At 41.3% G+C, this 18,587-nt stretch overlaps 1 protein-coding gene across 3 annotated transcripts in view; it reads right to left on the bottom strand.

Moving 5' to 3' along the window:
• Positions 1-18,587, bottom strand: part of VEPH1 (ventricular zone expressed PH domain containing 1) — a 229,525-nt gene that overhangs the window by 113,975 nt on the left and 96,963 nt on the right. For 2 of the 3 annotated variants that reach the window (XM_027586347.1, XM_027586348.1), the window contains exon 7: positions 11,349-11,569. The exons of the other annotated variant lie outside the window; for it this stretch is intronic. In XM_027586347.1, the coding sequence (XP_027442148.1) occupies positions 11,349-11,569 (221 nt within the window). The remainder of the gene's footprint in view (positions 1-11,348; positions 11,570-18,587) is intronic. 3 annotated transcript variants of the gene reach the window in all.

Consider the following 18,587-nt stretch of genomic DNA (forward strand, 5'->3'; position numbering starts at 1 on the left):
TTCCTAAGCCAGCCTACTCTCTGTGCCCCCAAAACCTCCTGAGTTCTACTAGATGCCCATGAGGCACTGGCCACTTCTCCTGGCCTATAGGGGGTAGAGGGTGGGGTGATATCATTTGGTAAATATCAAATGTAGAGAAGCAGGGAGCAAGAGTAGGAGTAAAATGATGGATTTGTAAATAAGAGTGAAGAAATGACAATAAAATATCTGGGCCAGAGAAGTGATCTCTACATATGAGGCTGATGAGCATTACTGATAAGTAGAATTCTCACCACAAAGACTTTCTTTTATACATGATTTTCCTTGTTTTTATGATTTGGAGATTTATTTACACAGAAGTCAGGGGACAGGGATGGTAAGGAAGAGTCACCAAGGCAGCCAGAGCCACAAGACGGACCAAAGAGAACGTTCTGTCACTGGTCATCAATCCACCTGGGTTTTGTTACAGAATTTTGCTGGCAGGGAGTTAGGACACGCTTTGGTTCCAAAAGGTTGGAAGGTCCAGGAAATGGTAGACAGAAGTCTGAGTTTATAATAAACATTCATGCTTCTTCACTTCTCCTAGTTTTTAAATTTGGTCTAAAAAGACAGGAGAGAATTCGTTCAGAACCAAAACTTTTTCTGGAGATAAACTCTGTTTTCCTTGGAGAGCAAGGAAATGCATCCCAAATGCAAAAGCACTGGTGGAGCCATTGGTCCTGTATGTGTTTACTTGTGGGGGGTGGGGGTGGGGGCCGGTGGGTTGGGCTCATGCAGGGGGTTGTTATTTCTCTTCCATTTGTCACTTTTAACTCCAGAGGTAATTTTACAGAAATCTTTGTCAGAGTTCTATAATCCCCTAAATATTAACTTGGCTTTAACTCAACATACCACATTTAAGAGGCTCAGATGATTTCCAGTCTGAACAGTTTCTGGTCTTGTTGCCAAAGTAAAGTTTTTAGAAGTACCTCTAGGGATGCTCAGGGGGAGGCCTAATGACCTCCCTCTTGTGTGAGCAGGACTCCCCTTGGAAACAAAGTAGCCCTTGGGCAGCTAGCTCACTGCTCTCGCTAAGCCTGAAGATGAGACTATGAAGCTGGCAGGGGTAGAGAGACTGGCAGCCTCTCTTCCTGGCTCCTTAAGTCAAAGAAAAATAATGTTAGTTAAAATTTGATGATCTTGGCTTATGATCCCATGTCCAGAATATGTACTCCTACAAAGTTAAGTTTGTTAGAAGAGAAGTAGGAGAACATGATGGATCAAATCCTCATTGGAATCCTAAATTCTTAGGATGTTATGTTCCTTCTTCTTCAGCAATTTCTTGGCTCATCGGTCATCATGAGAATGACAGAGGATTCCCTAGCTCCACAGTGCTGTCATCTGTTTGGGGACTGTAATAAGTAAACAGTGCTAGAACAGCCACACTCAAATACTATGGGAAAGAACAATGATAAGTCTGGGTCTTGATATTCTTGTCTGCCTCTGACCTGCTTGCTCCATGGGCAAGAGCAGGGACCAGTAGATGCCCAGTTATATGGGGACCAGTCATGCCCCTGGTACAACTTTGCCTAAAATGAAACAACTCTATGGTTTATTTCATTCACATAAGATTTTTTTTAAAGGGTTCTCAAAAAGAGATGGTTGTGGGGAAATGAGCTGAACACAGCCTTACAGGGAAAGTTTGTGACTCCAATTTCCTGTTTATTCGTGATGTGGTAAATCTCTTGATAAATCTAAGTCTCATTTTTCTCATATAAAAATGGGATAAATGATAGAGCATCATCAGATTGCTGAAAGCATTATATAATGGATTTGACAGCGTAGCCCATACAGAATGGGTATGAAAAAGTCAAATGGTTAAATCCTGGGGGGCTGCTGCCCCATGTGGACACGTGACACCAAAAGAAGGCAGCTTGTGTAGGTGATATGAAACCTGGAAGATGAGCTTCTCCTGCTCAGAGCCAGGGGGACATACAATGCTTTTACCCCTGCAGCATCCTAAAGAGTGTGGACTGAAGGATAGTGGCCCTTGCAACTGGGATATAAAATTGTTTAAAACAACAACAACCACTTGGTGCTGTAAGCATAAATTCTGAGCAATTGTAGACAAGGAGAATTCCCTGCAGTTAGAATAAAATTTAAAAAGCCATGATATCTTCTGTTTTCATGAACAGACATTTTTCCAAAGAAGACATCCAAATGGCCAACAGACACATGAAAAAGTGTTCAACATTGCTCGGCATCAGGGAAATCCAAATCAAAACCTCAATGAGATACCACCTCACACCCGTCAGAATGGCTAAAATTAACAAGTCAGGAAACGACAGATGTTGGCGGGGATGTGGAGAAAGGGGAACCCTCCTACACTGTTGGTGGGAATGCAAGCTGGTGCAACCACTCTGGAAAACAGTATGGAGGTTCCACAAACAGTTGAAAATAGAGCTACCCTATGATCCAGCAATTGCACTACTGGGTATTTACCACAAAGATACAAATGTAGGGATCCGAAGGGGTACGTGCACCCCAATGTTTATAGCAGCAATGTCCACAATAGCCAAACTGTGGAAAGAGCCAAGATGTCCATCGACAGATGAATGGATAAAGAAGATGTGGTATATATACACAATGGAATATTATGCAGTCATCAAAAGGAATGAGATCTTGCCATTTGCAATGACGTGGATGGAACTGGAGGGTGTTATGCTGAGTGAAATAAGTCAATCAGAGAAAGACATGTATCATATGACCTCACTGATATGAGGAATTCTTAATCTCAGGAAACAAACTGAGGGTTGCTGGAGTGGTGGGGGATGGGAGGGATGGGGTGGCTGGGTGATAGACATTGGGGAGGGTATGTGCTATGGTGAGCACTGTGAATTGTACAAGACTGATGAATCATGGATCTGTACTTCTGAAACAAATAATGCAATATATGTTAAGGAAAAAAAAAGAAGAAGAAGATAGCAGGAGGGGAAGAATGAAGGGGAGTAAGTTGGAGGGGGAGACGAACCATTAGAGATGATGGACTCTGAAAAACAAACCGAGGGTTCTAGAGGGGGTGGGGTGGGGGGATGGGTTAGCCTGGTGATGGGTATTAAAGAGGGCACATTCTGCGTGGAGCACTGGGTGTTATGCACAAACAATGAATCATGGAACACTACATCAAAAACTAATGATGTAATATATGGTGATTAACATAACAATAAAAATTATTAAAAAAATAAAAAAAATAAAAAGCCATGATATGAGGAAGTGACTGCTCTACACAGATGCTCAGCCATTTGCTTACTTTTCATTGAGCCAGCATGAGAGAGAATGGGATATGGAAAAAGGATGAGCAAAAAGGCAAAGCCCCTGCCCTCAAAGTGGACTCACAGGGCCAGCAGTATCAGTGTCACCTTGCACGTTGTGGAGAGGCAGAAGTTCAAGATCCACAAACAAAGACATACAGAGTATAAGCCCACTGATCATTCATTTGGATGTTGCAGCAAAGTCAAATTGCTATAAAAGTTCTAAACTCTTATTTTCAATCACTGTAATAACCTTGTCACAGGCTAGTAAGAAACAGTTTGCAGACTGATGTTGGTTCATGAACTATGCTTTCAGTAGCTCTGGCATAATGGACGTGCTAAGTGAAAGCACCTCCCATAATGTCCACCTGGAACAGAGTTAATACTTACTGAGGGCTTTCTATGCATGAGCCACTCACCGTTCAAATTTGCTACATGTATTACTTCTTACATAATCCAGTGGGGCAAGTCCTATTACTGTCTCCATTTACAGATGGAGAAGCTTAGGCACAGAGAAGTTCAGTAACTTACTGAAGGTCGACAAGTAAACCCAGCATGAAGTATCTGCCTCCAGAGCACACCCGCGTCACATCGCTTTCCCACTGCCTCTCTTTAGGTGTTTGGTTCAGGTTGCATCTGAATCTAACCCAGGAGTAAGTAATACATATAATGGCATTGGTGGTAATGCAGTCACCAACAAGAGTCATTGTACCCTCATATCTCTGAGTAACATCCCATGGGAATAGACACCAGAACAGAGTTGACATATAATCATTGAACAACTTTCACAGGGATCCGAAAAATGAATTTTGGCATCCCCTTTAACCAAAACTAAAAAGGTGTTGAAAACTCAGAAAATGTCATGCGAATAGCAAACTCCGAATTCAATTATGGTTGATCCCAAAAAGGAACCGGGGAGTGTTATCTCTCCTGCAAGAGGCTATCGAGGGTCAAGTCCCTCTCACCTCTTCTTCTACAAGTGCACTTTTTCCCTTACTCCAGGCTAAAGCTTTGGTGTTTCCTGCCTTGTTTGAAATAGGAAGCCAAGCCATAGGAACTTGATGAAAAGCTCTTTTCCTTTTTGGTGTGTCTTGTGTTTTTAAACATTTCTGTGTTACAGGCCAGGAGCCTGGATCCCCTGGCTAAGCTGCAATTGCAGGGCTCACACCCCTTGGCAGGGCTGCCCCACCTCCCATCTCTACCCCTCCTTGTCCACACTCACAAAGCCAGCCCCTCTGGGGCCACACATTCCCTGGGCTTGCTTCATTGTCTCCAAAGCTGACAATGATGTCTCCCACCTACATCTCTTGCTGATAAACGAATTCCTGAAATACCTTTACAGACCTTCACATCACCATAAATGCTGCTTTAAGGAAGGACAAGTGGTGGAGTAAATGAACAACACATGGAGCATAAATGGTACCACATGTCAGACTTAATCTCCTCAGTAAGAAGAGGGGCAAAAAAAGAACCCAAAGCCCTTCCTTCCCTATGTATGGAGTAACAACAGCCACTGTCACAAATAGCTGTTACAATTCACTTTTTATACGATGACCAGTGTAGAACTCTCTAGATTGAAAAGATATACTTGTTTGTTTGTTTGTTTGTTTTATTAAAACTCTGGTTACCTTGGTGGGGCGAAATTACATTCAACTTTTCCTAAGCAGGGGGCAATGCTGACCAGAATATCACATGTTTTTAATTATGATCCTAAACCTCCTCATATTCCCTGAGCCAACCATTGCTCTCAAAGAATCAATTTCTCTTTGTATAAACATGTCTTGCCTAAAAAAGTGGGAACTCTTATAAGCATTTTTAAGACTCTATTTTTCCTTCCACAGAGCACAGGCTGTGAATATTAGCTCTCTCAAGTTTGCAGGGGAGACGAAAGGGGCCCACAGAAAGATAGCTAACACTTCAGGGCAGGACTGTGGGTGCAGAGAAGTGGAATGGCAGTATGAACTGTAGTAGCTCAGAGGAGAGAAGGTCAGAGTGAGTAGGGTTGGGTAGGGAACCCCTCTTGGGAAAGTGGTACCAAAATGGAGTCTTAGAGAAGGGAAGCCTTCAAAGGGAAAAGAGGGAGGAAGAGGGCGTTCTGGAAGATAATGATAAAGGTTAGGGAGGTATCACTTTGGGGAGGAATAGGCAAAAGTCACCCTTGATGTTCCTTTAAAATTCTTTTGAATTATCCATGAAGTACTGCGAGCACTGTAAATCTCATCCACACTGACAATTGAGATCTACTGGACTAGACCAAAGGAAGAAATGACTGGAAATTCTATGAGCCCATGTCTGGGCATTTGCCCTCTTGCCCCTGCAAGAACTACCATGGACCAAGAGGGGAGAAAGGACTGGATAGAAAATGCTCCTCTAGTCTCACCTGCCCACAAGGTTTACTCCATTACACTTTAACGTGAAGCCTCTGTAGTCCCAATACATACTGAAAGACTTTGTTGTGAGGATTAAACAGTATAACATAGTCGAAAGCCCTTAGCACAAAATCTATCATGTGGTAGGAGCTGGTTAAAGGCATGGTCAGACCTACAGATAACAGCCTGTTTTGCAAAGTTGTAAAGAATGTGACCCCCTCCTCTCTGCAATTTCTGTTGTGGACCCAGTAAAAAGCCATCACTCTCAGCCTCTTGGGCAATGCCTTTAGGGACTGTGTAGTACATCAGGGGGAGGTTCTGATGTGATCCTCAGGATATCAAGATGGGAACTCAGGAACACAGGTGGCAAAAGGTCTCACAGTTTGAAGAGTCTTTGCAGGCCATGTTGCTTGGCTACACATTAGGGCTCTCTGTAATCCATTTCTTTGATGTTTATTGCATGAAATTTAGGATAAACCAAAACTCTGGGGCCCCTCCAAGGAGGATAGATTTCCTGGAGCCATTCCTTATGAACATCATCTCCTTATTCTGTTTTCCTTTAATTCTCCCTGACACATGTTGTTTTATGGCCTTCCCTCCGTGGTGTCACCTCTTTCCATTTATACCAAAATCAGATTTATACCTACCCATTTTGTTTTGACCATAATTTACCTTTCATTCCCCCTCCCCCCACCCCCAGACTTGATTCTTAAAAACAAAGAATAAACACAAAATCTCACCACTATTGCCACCATTACCACCAAAACAACAAAAGAATGTACCACCCACTTAACCAAGCCAGAGGTTTGGGAAAGCTTTAACCACATGCTTTGTGTTAAAACTTTTCTTATAAGCAACTCCGCTCGCCGCCCCCCCCCCCCCCCCCAGTGACTTGATGGCTTTGGCTAGAGTTTGAAAGTTGGATCGGAGGGAATTGTAAACCCTCTGATACACACACACACACACACACACACACACACACACACCCCACGCAGGCCTGGGATGGGGGGCTGTGTGCAGGTGCCCTTCCTCCATGTCCTCTGGTTTCCCTAGGCCTTTATCCCATAGCCATCCTTTCTTCCTGTCTTTTCTCATTTCTCCTATTGACCCCCTCAACCCCTGTTTCTTTTCACAATTTCCATCTCTCGAAGTTTCCGTCCCCAACTGGGGCCTGAGCTTAACCACCTACTAAGACCACCTGTGATAAACTGCCCCCAAATCATTGGTGCCTGATTAGAGCAGTCTCCCTGGAACCACATGCATTGGGCAAAGGTGTCTTCTAGTCGAAGGACCATTTGAATGCTCAGTCAGCACACAGTTGCCGGGAGCGCGCCCTCTCCTTCCCCAGATCGCCCTGGTTGGCATAAGGTCCGATGGTTAGTGGCTGCTCAGAAGGCTACTTAGGGCTCCCACGATTCCGAAAGGTATAGATCTTTTCCCTTATCTTGTCACTTCCTTTTTAACCCACAATTGCCGTTACTTCTTTTTGCTTCTCCAGAATTAGTTTCAAAATCTAAATGCTTTTCTTGACTGTCCTGTTGGTTTATTGTTTAGATATAAATGTTCTTTCTAAAACACAGGAACAAGAAAAGCACAAGTGTGTACCTGGTGCATCTAATAAAACTCACCCAATTAATTCAGAATGGCTTGGCACAAAGAAGTCTCCTGTCTGCTTCAGTTTTCATTTTCTCTAGGATGCTAATTGTTTTTCTTCTGATAATCTTGTATTTTCGGCCTGAAGTCTAAAATCTGACCTGCTGGGCTATGTGTCAGATTTGTAAATTAGATGACATCTGTTTTGAATTTTATCATCTTTAATTTTCTTTCCAACTCTCTTCACTTATTCATTTCCCCTTTAATTGTAAGGATCATAGTTCGCTGGGTGATTTAGACAAAAGTGTAGATCTTTCTTCTTCGGGGGACACAGATTAAAATTACTGAAGCTAAGTGGTCACAATGAAGGCTATTTAGGAAAAAGATGTTGGGAGAGAAGCCTTAGCAACCATCCCAGAGAGGATGAGCAGCTAATACAAAAGGCTGGCTGTCCACACCAGTGTTTTGAGGTTCCCACTGAATAATTACAATCAACTAGAAGGAGATTGACAGTGAGTGTTGAGCACTGGTAAAGTGAGTAATTTGAATTGAGAAAGGTTGAGGTAGTGGGGATGGTGGTGGTGGTGGTGGTGGTACGTGAGGTGAGTGGTGACATTTTTATTTCTTTACATTTAATTTCTCTGTGTTTTTTCCCCCAGAAAAACAGGAGGAAAACTTAAATGCATTCTCATACCTACAGATTCATACTTTAATAGTAAAATCTTTTTTCCTCCTATGTATATATCTCCTAAGTTCTTTTTTTCATGGGGAAATTGTTTATTGCTAACTGGGTTGTGCCTACTTGTTAAGGATCAATTTTCTTGTTAGAATGCCCAAGGTAACACCCTTGTATAACATGTTTTTCCTTTATGTAAATATTTTTCACATATATACTCCTGCAGATGCCAACTGGCCTCTTGCAACTTTGCATTTGCAGAGGCAACAGAGAGTGCACAGAACACTGGCCAGAACATGTGCCTAAGCTTTCACATCTGATGCACATGTCGCTCATCACTGGAAGAAGAACTAAGCAGGCTGGCTATGCACAGAATACAAAACGGCTCCCCCAAACACCTGCTGTAGAGGCTCTAAATCAAATTTCTAAAACCACATCATCATGAAAATTGGCCAAAAGTGACTTTGTGCTTGCATACAAATGACAAATCACCCCTTCATGATGCTGGCCTTGGATTTCTTGGATACTGCTGTGTTTAGGCTGTTGCTAGGCAGGTCATGGGTCTGTAAAAATACTATTTTTGAATAGAATACAGTTCTCACTGTAAGAGATTTTTTGTCTCTCAGGGGACATTTAGCAATGTCTGGATACATTTTTGGTTGCCATAACTGAGGGGGAGGACTGCTACCAGCATCTACTGGGTAGAGTCCAGATGCTCGCAAATATTCTATAAGGCACAGGACAGCCCCATAACCAAGGATTAACGGGCCTAATTTTCAATAGTACCAAAATTAGAAACCCTGGTTTGTAGGCATTTATACATTGAGCCAGCCAACAACAAATCAAAACTATGGTGTTGAGAGCAAAAGGGCACTTGCAAGCAGTCTTCTTTGGATGAATAGCTTTTGTTGACTTTGATGACCCTATTAGCCAGATAATATTCTCTGTATAGTGGACTAACAGATCCTGCTATTTGGCCCTCCTGCTCCTCTTTTCATGGTTATTAGCATCATCTTCCTACTGAGTATGCAGTCATTCCAACTATATATCTTTGGGTTTTATCCACAATCCTCCCCTTCTCCTCACCCTGCTTCCCGTTGGTAATCAGTTCCTCATAATTCTGTGCTCTCCTCATTATAATGATATTCCCTGACTTCTTAGTCTAAATACTACCGGTTTAGTTCAGGCCTCTATCACAGTTGAAAGAGCCTGTTTATTAAGTTTCCAATGATACATCCTGGTCACTCTCTTGCCATCCTGCTGCTCCAGCCAGATCCATTCAGTGTTCCACATCTTTAGCCGCTTCCTCATTTACCGGGTCCTTCAGTGAAGAAACATTTATCAAGTGCCTATCTGCTAATTATTCTGTTAGGAGCTGTGATCATTCCCTGGTTTAAAATATTTCTAAGCCTCCATATTGCTTAAGGGATGAGCCCCTCACTTCCTGACACAGCACGTAAAAGACTCTGATAATCTGCCTCTGACCTAACATTTCAGCTTACTCTCCCACCCTGCCCTGATGTACTTGCTCCAACCACAATGAATCAATCCCTTTTCCTTAGTTTGGGTCACACACTCTTAAGCCCCCATAACTTTGCACATGCTATTCTCTGTATTTGAAGTCTCCTTTTACCCTTATCTGAAGAACTCTCATTCATCTTGTACAACTTAATCTAGTACCTAGAGAAATGCCTGGCCCATGAAGCTACTCAATAAATATGGGATGAACTTAAATTTCAATTTCTCTGTAAAACATTCTATAATTTCCTGGCTGTTAGTTAATACATCTCTCATGCTCCACAGCCCATTGTATGCACTTCTACCAAAATCCCTTCACATACCTAATTGTGAATCCCTTGAGGGCAGGGATGGTGTCTTATGTCTCTTGGAACCTCCAGACTCTGTGCCAAACTGGACATAAAGTAGACCCTGATGATTCAATGCTCACTATTTTGTCAAGGTGACTTCTTACGTTTTTGGAATCCTTGATTCACACTGGAAATGGTAGGCATCATTTGATATTCCAAAAACTCACAAAATTTGACACTGGTCTCAAATGGGCCCTGCCCCTTCTCTAGAACTGAATACCCTCCAGTGCATGGTGTGAAGATAAGGTTTGAGTCCATCCTCTATCACCTAGTCACTATTTAACTGTGGGAAGACATTTAACTCACCTCTCACCTCAAAAATAGAAGTATTTTTTCTTTTGTAAAATAGGACTAAAGATACCTGCTTTTCTTACCTTGTGGGGTGGTCATGAGGATCAAATGAGAGTACATATTGGAAACTGTTTTTTAGCTTCTAAGGGTTATAAAACTTTCCAAGTGCTTCCCTATTCAAAATAGAGGAAACTAAAATACAGCCCCTCCCTTAATCTCACATGATCTTTATTTTTTTCCACAAATTTTTTCGCAAACTTTGGCCAGGTTGATGCATTGTATCCACTCTCTCCCTTCAAACCCAAGCATTCTGTTTTCTTTCCACCCATACCACTGGTGGTTCATTCACCACATTTTCAATACTTATGGCTAATACCCATGGACACTCTTCTGTCCTTCCCTCACTGGACTTGACTTCAGTCTGCCTCTCCCTGAGACATTCTCTTCATTGGAATCAGAGTGAGCTTCCTGAAACATGGATTCTGATAATATCCTGCCATGTATAAAACCCCACAGTGATTCTTCATAGCCTACAGAGTAAAATTCAAACTCCTTAGGAAGTTGTCAAGCCCACAATCATGCGGTCCCTGCCTACCCCTTCATTGGCATTATCTAATGTTGCTCTCCTTCTAACACATACCCTGCCCATACAAAATGACTTCTGTTTCTAGAAAGTGTTGTGTTCTTTCACATGCTCCCCAAAAGACAGCCTGGAGCAATCTGGTCATCTTTTAGGACTTGGTTCAAAATATCATCTCTTCTGGGAAGCCTTCCCTGATCTAAGCTCCCTATTTCTCTTCATTCCTTGCAGAAGTAGATATACCTATTTGTGTGTCCCCAGACTCCTTGGCCACATCTTGATTAAGCATGACCTTCCTACTATTCTCTAGTTACCCACTTAAATATTTATTTCCTCTACTAGACAGTGAGCTCTTTGGGTACAAGGAATTTGTTTTATCTCTCTCTATATGTCTAGCTTCTAGAAGAATTCCTGGCAAGAGTAAGTAATTGCTAAATGCTTCTTGACTGAGTGATATAAGCATTATTTGTACTAATTCTTATTCCTTTGCCACGTTTTGTGCACTTTTTAGAAATTTTTTTGTTACATTCTGGTTTTCACAGATTTAGAAAAAATTCTGGCAAATGCCATAATTTATTCAAAAGTTGCTCTGCATTGAGACAGTGGGTTTGGTTTTCTTTGGGAAGTTGAGTGCCTACTGTCTGTGCTACACCTCCATGGGTTTATGAAATATCCCTGAGGTACACAGGAACTCCTGCTCACCTGCTGCTTCTGGCCTTGGCAGTTTCCAGTTGTTGGGTAAGGAGCTTGGCAATGGTGGTGAAGCTGTTGCTCATGCGGAAAATATCTCTGCTCTGAGGGCCCAGGATGGAGGAGAAAGCGTCAGTGATGCTCTTAATCTCCAGCAGGAGAATATGATGAAATGAATGTTCCATGTTGGCCAACTGACTCACCAGGAATGGCAGGCAGCTCCTGGCTCTCTCCTGCCGAGAACAATGAAGGACAGTGTGCACTGTTGGTGGGAACATAAACTGGTGCAGCCATAATGGAAAACAGTATGGAGGTTCCTCAAGAAATGAAAAAAATATAACTACCATATGGCCAGCAATCCCACTTCTAGGTATTTATCCAAAGGAAACAAAATCATTATCCCAAAGAGATTTCTGTACTCCCATGTTCATAGTAGAATTATTCATAATAATTCCAGGACATGGAAACCACCAATGTGTCCATAAAAGGATCAATGGACAAAGAAAATGTGGTATATATACACAATGGAATACTATTCATCCATAATCATGTCATTAAAAAAGAAGGAAATCCTGCCATTTGCAACAACTTGGATGAACCTGGAGGGCATTATGCTAAGTAAAATAAGCCACACAGAAAAAGACAAATACCGTGTGGTATCATCTATATGTGGAAACAAACAAACAAAAAGTTAAAGTTGAACTCATAGAAACAGGGACTGAGGGGACTGGGGTGGGTGGGAGAAATAGAGAGAAGTTGTTCAAAGCGTGCAAGCTTACTTTTAGCTATAAGTTGAATAAAGTCATGTATAACATGGTGACTATAGTTGATAACTCTGTATTGTATAATTGAAATTTGCTAAGAGAGTAGAACTTAAATGTTCTCATTTACCACCCCCGCCCAAAAACGTAAATATGTATGGTGATGGATGCATCAATTAACTCAATGTGGGGGAATCATCTCATAATGAATATGTATATCAAATCATCACATTGCACTTTTTAAATATCTTACAATTGTACCAGTCAATTATACATCAATTAAGGCTGAAGGGGAACAAAAGAACAACGAAAAACAAAAATCTGTATTTTAAAAGAAAAACAAAGTCCCCTGATCAGCAGGTGACATTTCTATGCGGAGTTGAGAGAGCTAGCTAAAGCTAAATAATGTCTCATTCACAGTGCCTCTGAATTGGCTTTTTTGAGATTTTGACTTTTTTCCTGATTTTCAGGACAAACTTTTTTTAAAATTAAAACTTTTCCCTAATTATTCCTTTCTTAAAAATACATCAGTAGTCTCATTTGCCTATCTTGTCAGGTCAAAACCTCTTGAATACCATTGAAGGTCTCACCCCACACTTCTACTCTCCTCAGCTTTGTGTCTTCAGGCCAGTCTCCATGTCTCTGACTCAATAACTCTGCCCGCAAGGGGGAGGTTGGTCAGTGGCACCCTTAATCCATCCTTCTGTCAGATGGTGCCATGGTGTGCAAGGTTTACCTCCTCTCCACAAGGTATTCTCACTCATTTGTTCATTTTAAGGATCTTTCAACATATTATGGATTCCATGTGCCTGGTCAAGTGAGCAGATCATATTATCTACCTTTAATCAAGTTAATGTTCACAAATGAGTTAAATTGGTTCCTTCAGAGAAACGAAAGATGAAAGACAATATGATTAATGCAGGCATGAGTGAGTAATAAGCAAATGTCTTAGCCAATAGGTCTCTTATATCTATCTCTTCATGAACCATAAGGCACCATGATTAATCCAACATGACTGGAAGTTAGCCAAAAAATTCAAAATTATCAAAGCATAGATGAATCGTAGATTTGTACCCAATATAAATGATGATATACAATTTATAAAGATAATTTTAAATATGGTTTATTTCATCTTTAATTTCCCCTTTAAAATCCTATTTTTAAATGTATTAAAAAACTGTTCATTATGTTAATGTAATAGAATATAAATACAATTTTAAATAAATATATGCTGGAAGTTGATGTTCAAAATCCTTTTGACTGATAGGTGTATAGGCCTAAATTACTTTTCTATCTAGATATTCCCCTCCTACCTTTTATTCTAGCACTTGAAGCCTTAATTTCTTTCTAGACGTAACTCCTACCCTATCTCCTCCACGAAGCCATTCCTAGTGACCTTTTCTGTCTGAATTTTCACTGTATTATAGACTTTTAAAAAATCTCATTAGTACTTTGCACTTGATTATTTGTGTACACATGTTTTAATTTAATCACCAGATAGGTATTGCATGCCTAAAATATGCTTGTGCTAGATTCTAGATGACAACGGTGAATAAGAGGTAGACTCTGCCTTGGAGGGACTTGCAATTCCCTCTTCCATTTATAATTCACTAATGGTTATATGTACCAGTCAGGTCTCCTAAAGGGGCTATTTCTCAACATCAATCATCAGCCTGGCACAGAATTGAGCCTGTAGCATCTACACACAGTGTATAAGTCTTGATTCACTCATTTAAGCAAAACTTAAATGCCAAAATATGACTTTACAAATAAAATATGTAGTTGTAAAGGAATTTTGTGCTTTACAAGAAATACTTATTACAAAACAGATTTAAGTAGTGAAGTTCCCTAGTCTTTAATACTTAATTAGGGTTTCGAAGATTTCATGTACAATTGCACTGGAACACATCTCTTGGGGATGTGGAGTACAGCTGCCAATCAATCCCTTAATAATTATCTCTTAAGAACCACTAAGTCACAGTGCTCCATCTGGGTGTATGGGAAGAGGCTCACACTTCATGAGCAGGACATCTAATGAAGAGACATTTATTCATTAAAGGATAAGAATATTAGATGACTAAAAAGTAGAGACCATTGGAACAAGTTCCTGACAGCCCATTTTATACTTTGGCTCATACAATTGCCAGGTTGCAGAATGACAGTTAAATGCTCTTGAGTCTAATAGGTTATTTTGCAAAACATAGATACTTTAATTCATGCAAGGTCTCCATATGTGAATTCACAGTATGCAATGCATCACAGGGACATTTTCCATCTCCCGTTTAAAGGCAAACCTGAATGTGGGGGTCCCTACCATGTGCCAGGCTCGGTTTCAAGAGCTAGGAGCACAATACTGAAGGAAAAGGATAAAAACCCCTGCCATCACAGTAAGGCAAGCAGACAATAAACAAAATACTTTTGTAAAATATATCATGTGTTGGAAGAAGAAATATTCCTCAAAGAAAAATGAAACAGGATGGGAAGTCGCAGGGAGGGGAGTCAAGGTTAAATAGTGTAGGGCGGTCAGATCTCACAGAGAAGGTGACATTTGGATTTAACTGGGTTTTAGAATCTAAACCCAACATTCTCAGTAGCCACAGGAAACAATTACAGTAAAATTGTCCTGTTTGATACAGGGAGGCTAGGAAGATATGAGACTCGGGAGATGGGGCACTTTACTACTGAGAACGTAATTTCAAATTTCAAGCAACTTCCTTCCTCACCTTCAGAATCATATTCTTCTTCAGCATTTTTTAAAACTATGTCACAAACATTTCATTTGTTTATCCAAGAAGTGTCCCTATGGTTTTATTAAGGATTCTTCTCACTACAAAAATTAGCAAGCCCTTTATTTTTTTTTAAAGATTTTATTTATTTGTCAGAGAGAGAGGAAGAGCACAAGCAGTGGGCGAGTGGAAGGCAGGGGGAGAAGCAGACCCCCGGCTGAGAAAGGAGCCTGACACAGGCTCAATCCCAGGATCCTAGGATCATGACCAGAGCCAAAGGCAGAGGCTTAACTGGCTGAGCCACCCAGGTGCCCCTAGCAAGCCCTTTCTTTAAAGCATGTGTCTTCCTAACAGTGAAAGGGACTGTGTGGGTATTTGCTGAAACCAACGTAATTCTGGATGATCTTCTGACAGCCAAAGTGAGCTGAAGGGAAAATTAATCACAGTATGGGAACAAGAAAAATTATAACTGCTCTGGAACTAACATATGAAACCAAGCCAACCTCACATCGTTTGTTTTGAAATCTTGGAGAATGTCCATGTACCTTACAGGGGTAACAGATGTGATTTGGGATTAGTAAGTGTGGTGTTAGGGTAGGAAGGGGGTTAGGAGATTCTGATTTCTTTCTCAGCTCCATGATATTTTATCTCTGGGGAACCAGTGACTTCATTTTTTCTGCTTTCAGTCATTCCACTGGGGGTAAGGTCAGCAGCACCTGTATGCCTCAATTGCAGGCCTGAACTCATCCCTTCTGACAAACTATTTATTATAAAAATAATAATAGCTGACCCACAGGGTATACTTAATCTAAGTGCCAAGCCTATTTGGCACACTTTTTATGTGTTTATTCATGGAATCCTCCCAATAATACTCTGAGGTGAGTACTGTGATCACTGCCATTTTATAAGGAGGAAACTGAGGCACAAACAGAAAACTAACTTGCTCAAGGTCACGTATGCCTTCTCTGTCTCTAAGAGCTGTGTACTCACTGGTGATACACGCAGCCCCTCCCGTCAAAAAACGCCAACCCCCCCCAACACACATTTATTTTTCTACTTTTTGTTTCTACATCCTTTTCATCATCAGTTATGCTGTCCTTTTCCTTTTGTTATTTTTGATTTAGTGACATAGACACCAAAAATGCACTGTGAATACAAAATAGAGCAGCAGATCTCAAAGTTTTTGGTCTCTGAACCTCCTGGTCTGTTAAAAATTATAGGAGAACCCAACGAATTTTTGTTTATCTGAGTTTTATCTATTCCTATGTGCCCTCTATTGTCACATGTATTCAGTTAAAACTGAGAAATTTAAAAAAAAAAACACGTCTGGTGGCACTTTGGGTTGTCACAGCTGAGGAATGAGAGGAAAGACTGGTAGTCCGTAATGGGTGAGGTGAGAGATGGCTGATAAACATCCTACATCGCACAGGACAGCCCCCCACCACTAAGAATTATCTGGCTCAAAATGTCAATAATGCCAAAGCTAAGAAACCCTGAGTTAAGTGAAACTGGCTTTTTGTTTGCTTTTTCCTGCGAGTGTGTGCTGGTAAAGAACATAAAGCGCATTCTGGTGCCCTTGTCCGGATGGGTGCTAAGGCATTAGCATTTATTAGCATTAGCATTTTATCTGCCATTGCTCTTGTCCTTCCAGCACAAATGTCAACACAGTGCAAACAGTCAATGATGTATGAGTGTTATTGTGAAAATAACTTTGACCTCACAGATCCCCTGAGGGGGGCTCAGGGGTCCAGGAACCACACTGAGAATTGATGAACTAGAATCAAGGGTCAGCAAACTTTTTCTGTAAAGGACCTGATAGTAAATATTTTTGGCTTTAGGGGCCATATGATTTCTGTCATGGGAAAACAGCTACAGACGATAAGTAAATGAATGGGTATGGTTAGATCTGGCCCACAGGCAGTCATTTGCTGACCCCTGAACTACATTATGTGCTTACAAAATTGCCTTGGCCATACCATTCACTTTTATCAGTGTTATTCATTTTGTTTTTAAAATAACTCTACTCCCACCTCATAAAGCTCCTCTGGTATTCTTTGTCAGGATCACAGAATGCAGCTCAGAAAGTCGCCAAAAATGAGAGTGTGGGTGCCTGTAGTGACGACGATAGTTTCTCTTTATTAAGCATCCGCCGTGTGCCAGGTACTTGGCATGTGCTTCCTCAATCCTCACAACAAATCTTGCAAAATGGTGGGCGCCTGGGTGGCTCAGTTGGTTAAGCGACTGCCTTCAGCTCAGGTCACGATCCTGGAGTCCCGGGATCGAGTCCCGCATTGGGCTCCCTGCTCGGCAGGGAGTCTGCTTCTCCCTCTGACCCTCCCCCCTCCATGTGCTCTCTCTCTCTCTCATTCTCTCTCTCAAATAAATAAAATCTTTAAAAAAAAAAAAAAACAAATCTTGCAAAATGGTATCAGGAGACGGATACTGATGACAAGGGGGCTAATCACTTGACCGACATTACACAGGTAAGTCATAATAGCAGAGCCAACAGAGAATCAAGAACTGCCTGATTCCGGAGTTTGAATGTTTCCACTTCACCTGGACTGAAAAAGATGGTGTGTAGTGCAGTCCTGTGTGCTGTAACCTTCCCTGTAAGCCTCTTCCACCCATGGCAGGCACTGTCGGTTGATTATAGTGCTCTTCTCTGCTGAACGTAGAACCTTCCCAAGACCTTTTCTCAACACTGTCTTCCCTGTGAGTGCTTCTGAGCTCAGGGTGCACATTAGAGTACCTGAGAAGCTTTTAGAACAATTCCAATGCCCAGTAACACCCCCACCTCACCTCCATTCTTATTTACTTTCATTGTAGTGGGTGGAGTCCAGGCATAGGATTTTTTAATCCTCCCAGATAATTCTCAGGTGTACTCAGGGTTGAGAATCACTATTCTGTATAGAGCCACAAATCTCTGAAAAGTTGAGGATTTTTTGATTTAGGAAATGTGGATTAAATCCTAAAATCCACACTTTCTCTCCTCTATCATTTATCAGTGTACAGAAAGTAATGGAAAATGATATAGTTAGCTGCCTGAATGTGCTATGGTAAGCACTGTGAATTGTGTAAGACTGTTGAATCACAGATCTGTACCTCTGAAACAAATAACACATTATATGTTAAAAAAAAAAAAAAAAGAAGAAGAAGAAGAAGAAGAAGACAGCAGGAAGGGAAGAATGAAGGGGGGGAAACCGGAGGGGGAGACGAACCATGAGAGACGATGGACTCTGAGAAACAAACTGAGGGTTCTAGAGGGGAGGGGGGTGGGGGGAATGGGTTAGCCTGGTGATGGGTATTAAAGAGGGCATGTTCTGCGTGGAGCACTGGGTGTTATACACAAACAATGAATCATGGAACACTGCATCAAAAACTAATGATGTAATGTATGGTGATTAACATAATAAAAAAAAGAAAATATTTAGTTTCTTGGGCATCTGCTATTTTTGCTTTTTTATTGGGTCAAGGCATTGTATTTCTTCACAGCTCAACTCTGAAGTCTCTACACACCAAAGAGACACAAGGGCCATTAGAAAAGCAAATCAAATGAACTTATTGTTAATGCTTTCTCAGTAAAGTTTTGCCAGAGAGGCCTCAGGTTTTGCTCATGAACCCTTAGAAGCATGAGTGGGGCCAGGGGTGCTTAATGTCTTGGGGTATATTTATTTCATGAGTCTCTTTCCTAATGATGGTGGGGTTACTAGTTCCAGAGCCAGATGTGAAGGGTTTGTATAGGCCCCACGCCCACCCTAATTCTT

Source organism: Zalophus californianus, chromosome 1, assembly GCF_009762305.2.
Source record: "Zalophus californianus isolate mZalCal1 chromosome 1, mZalCal1.pri.v2, whole genome shotgun sequence".
Taxonomy (NCBI): Eukaryota; Metazoa; Chordata; class Mammalia; order Carnivora; family Otariidae; genus Zalophus; species Zalophus californianus.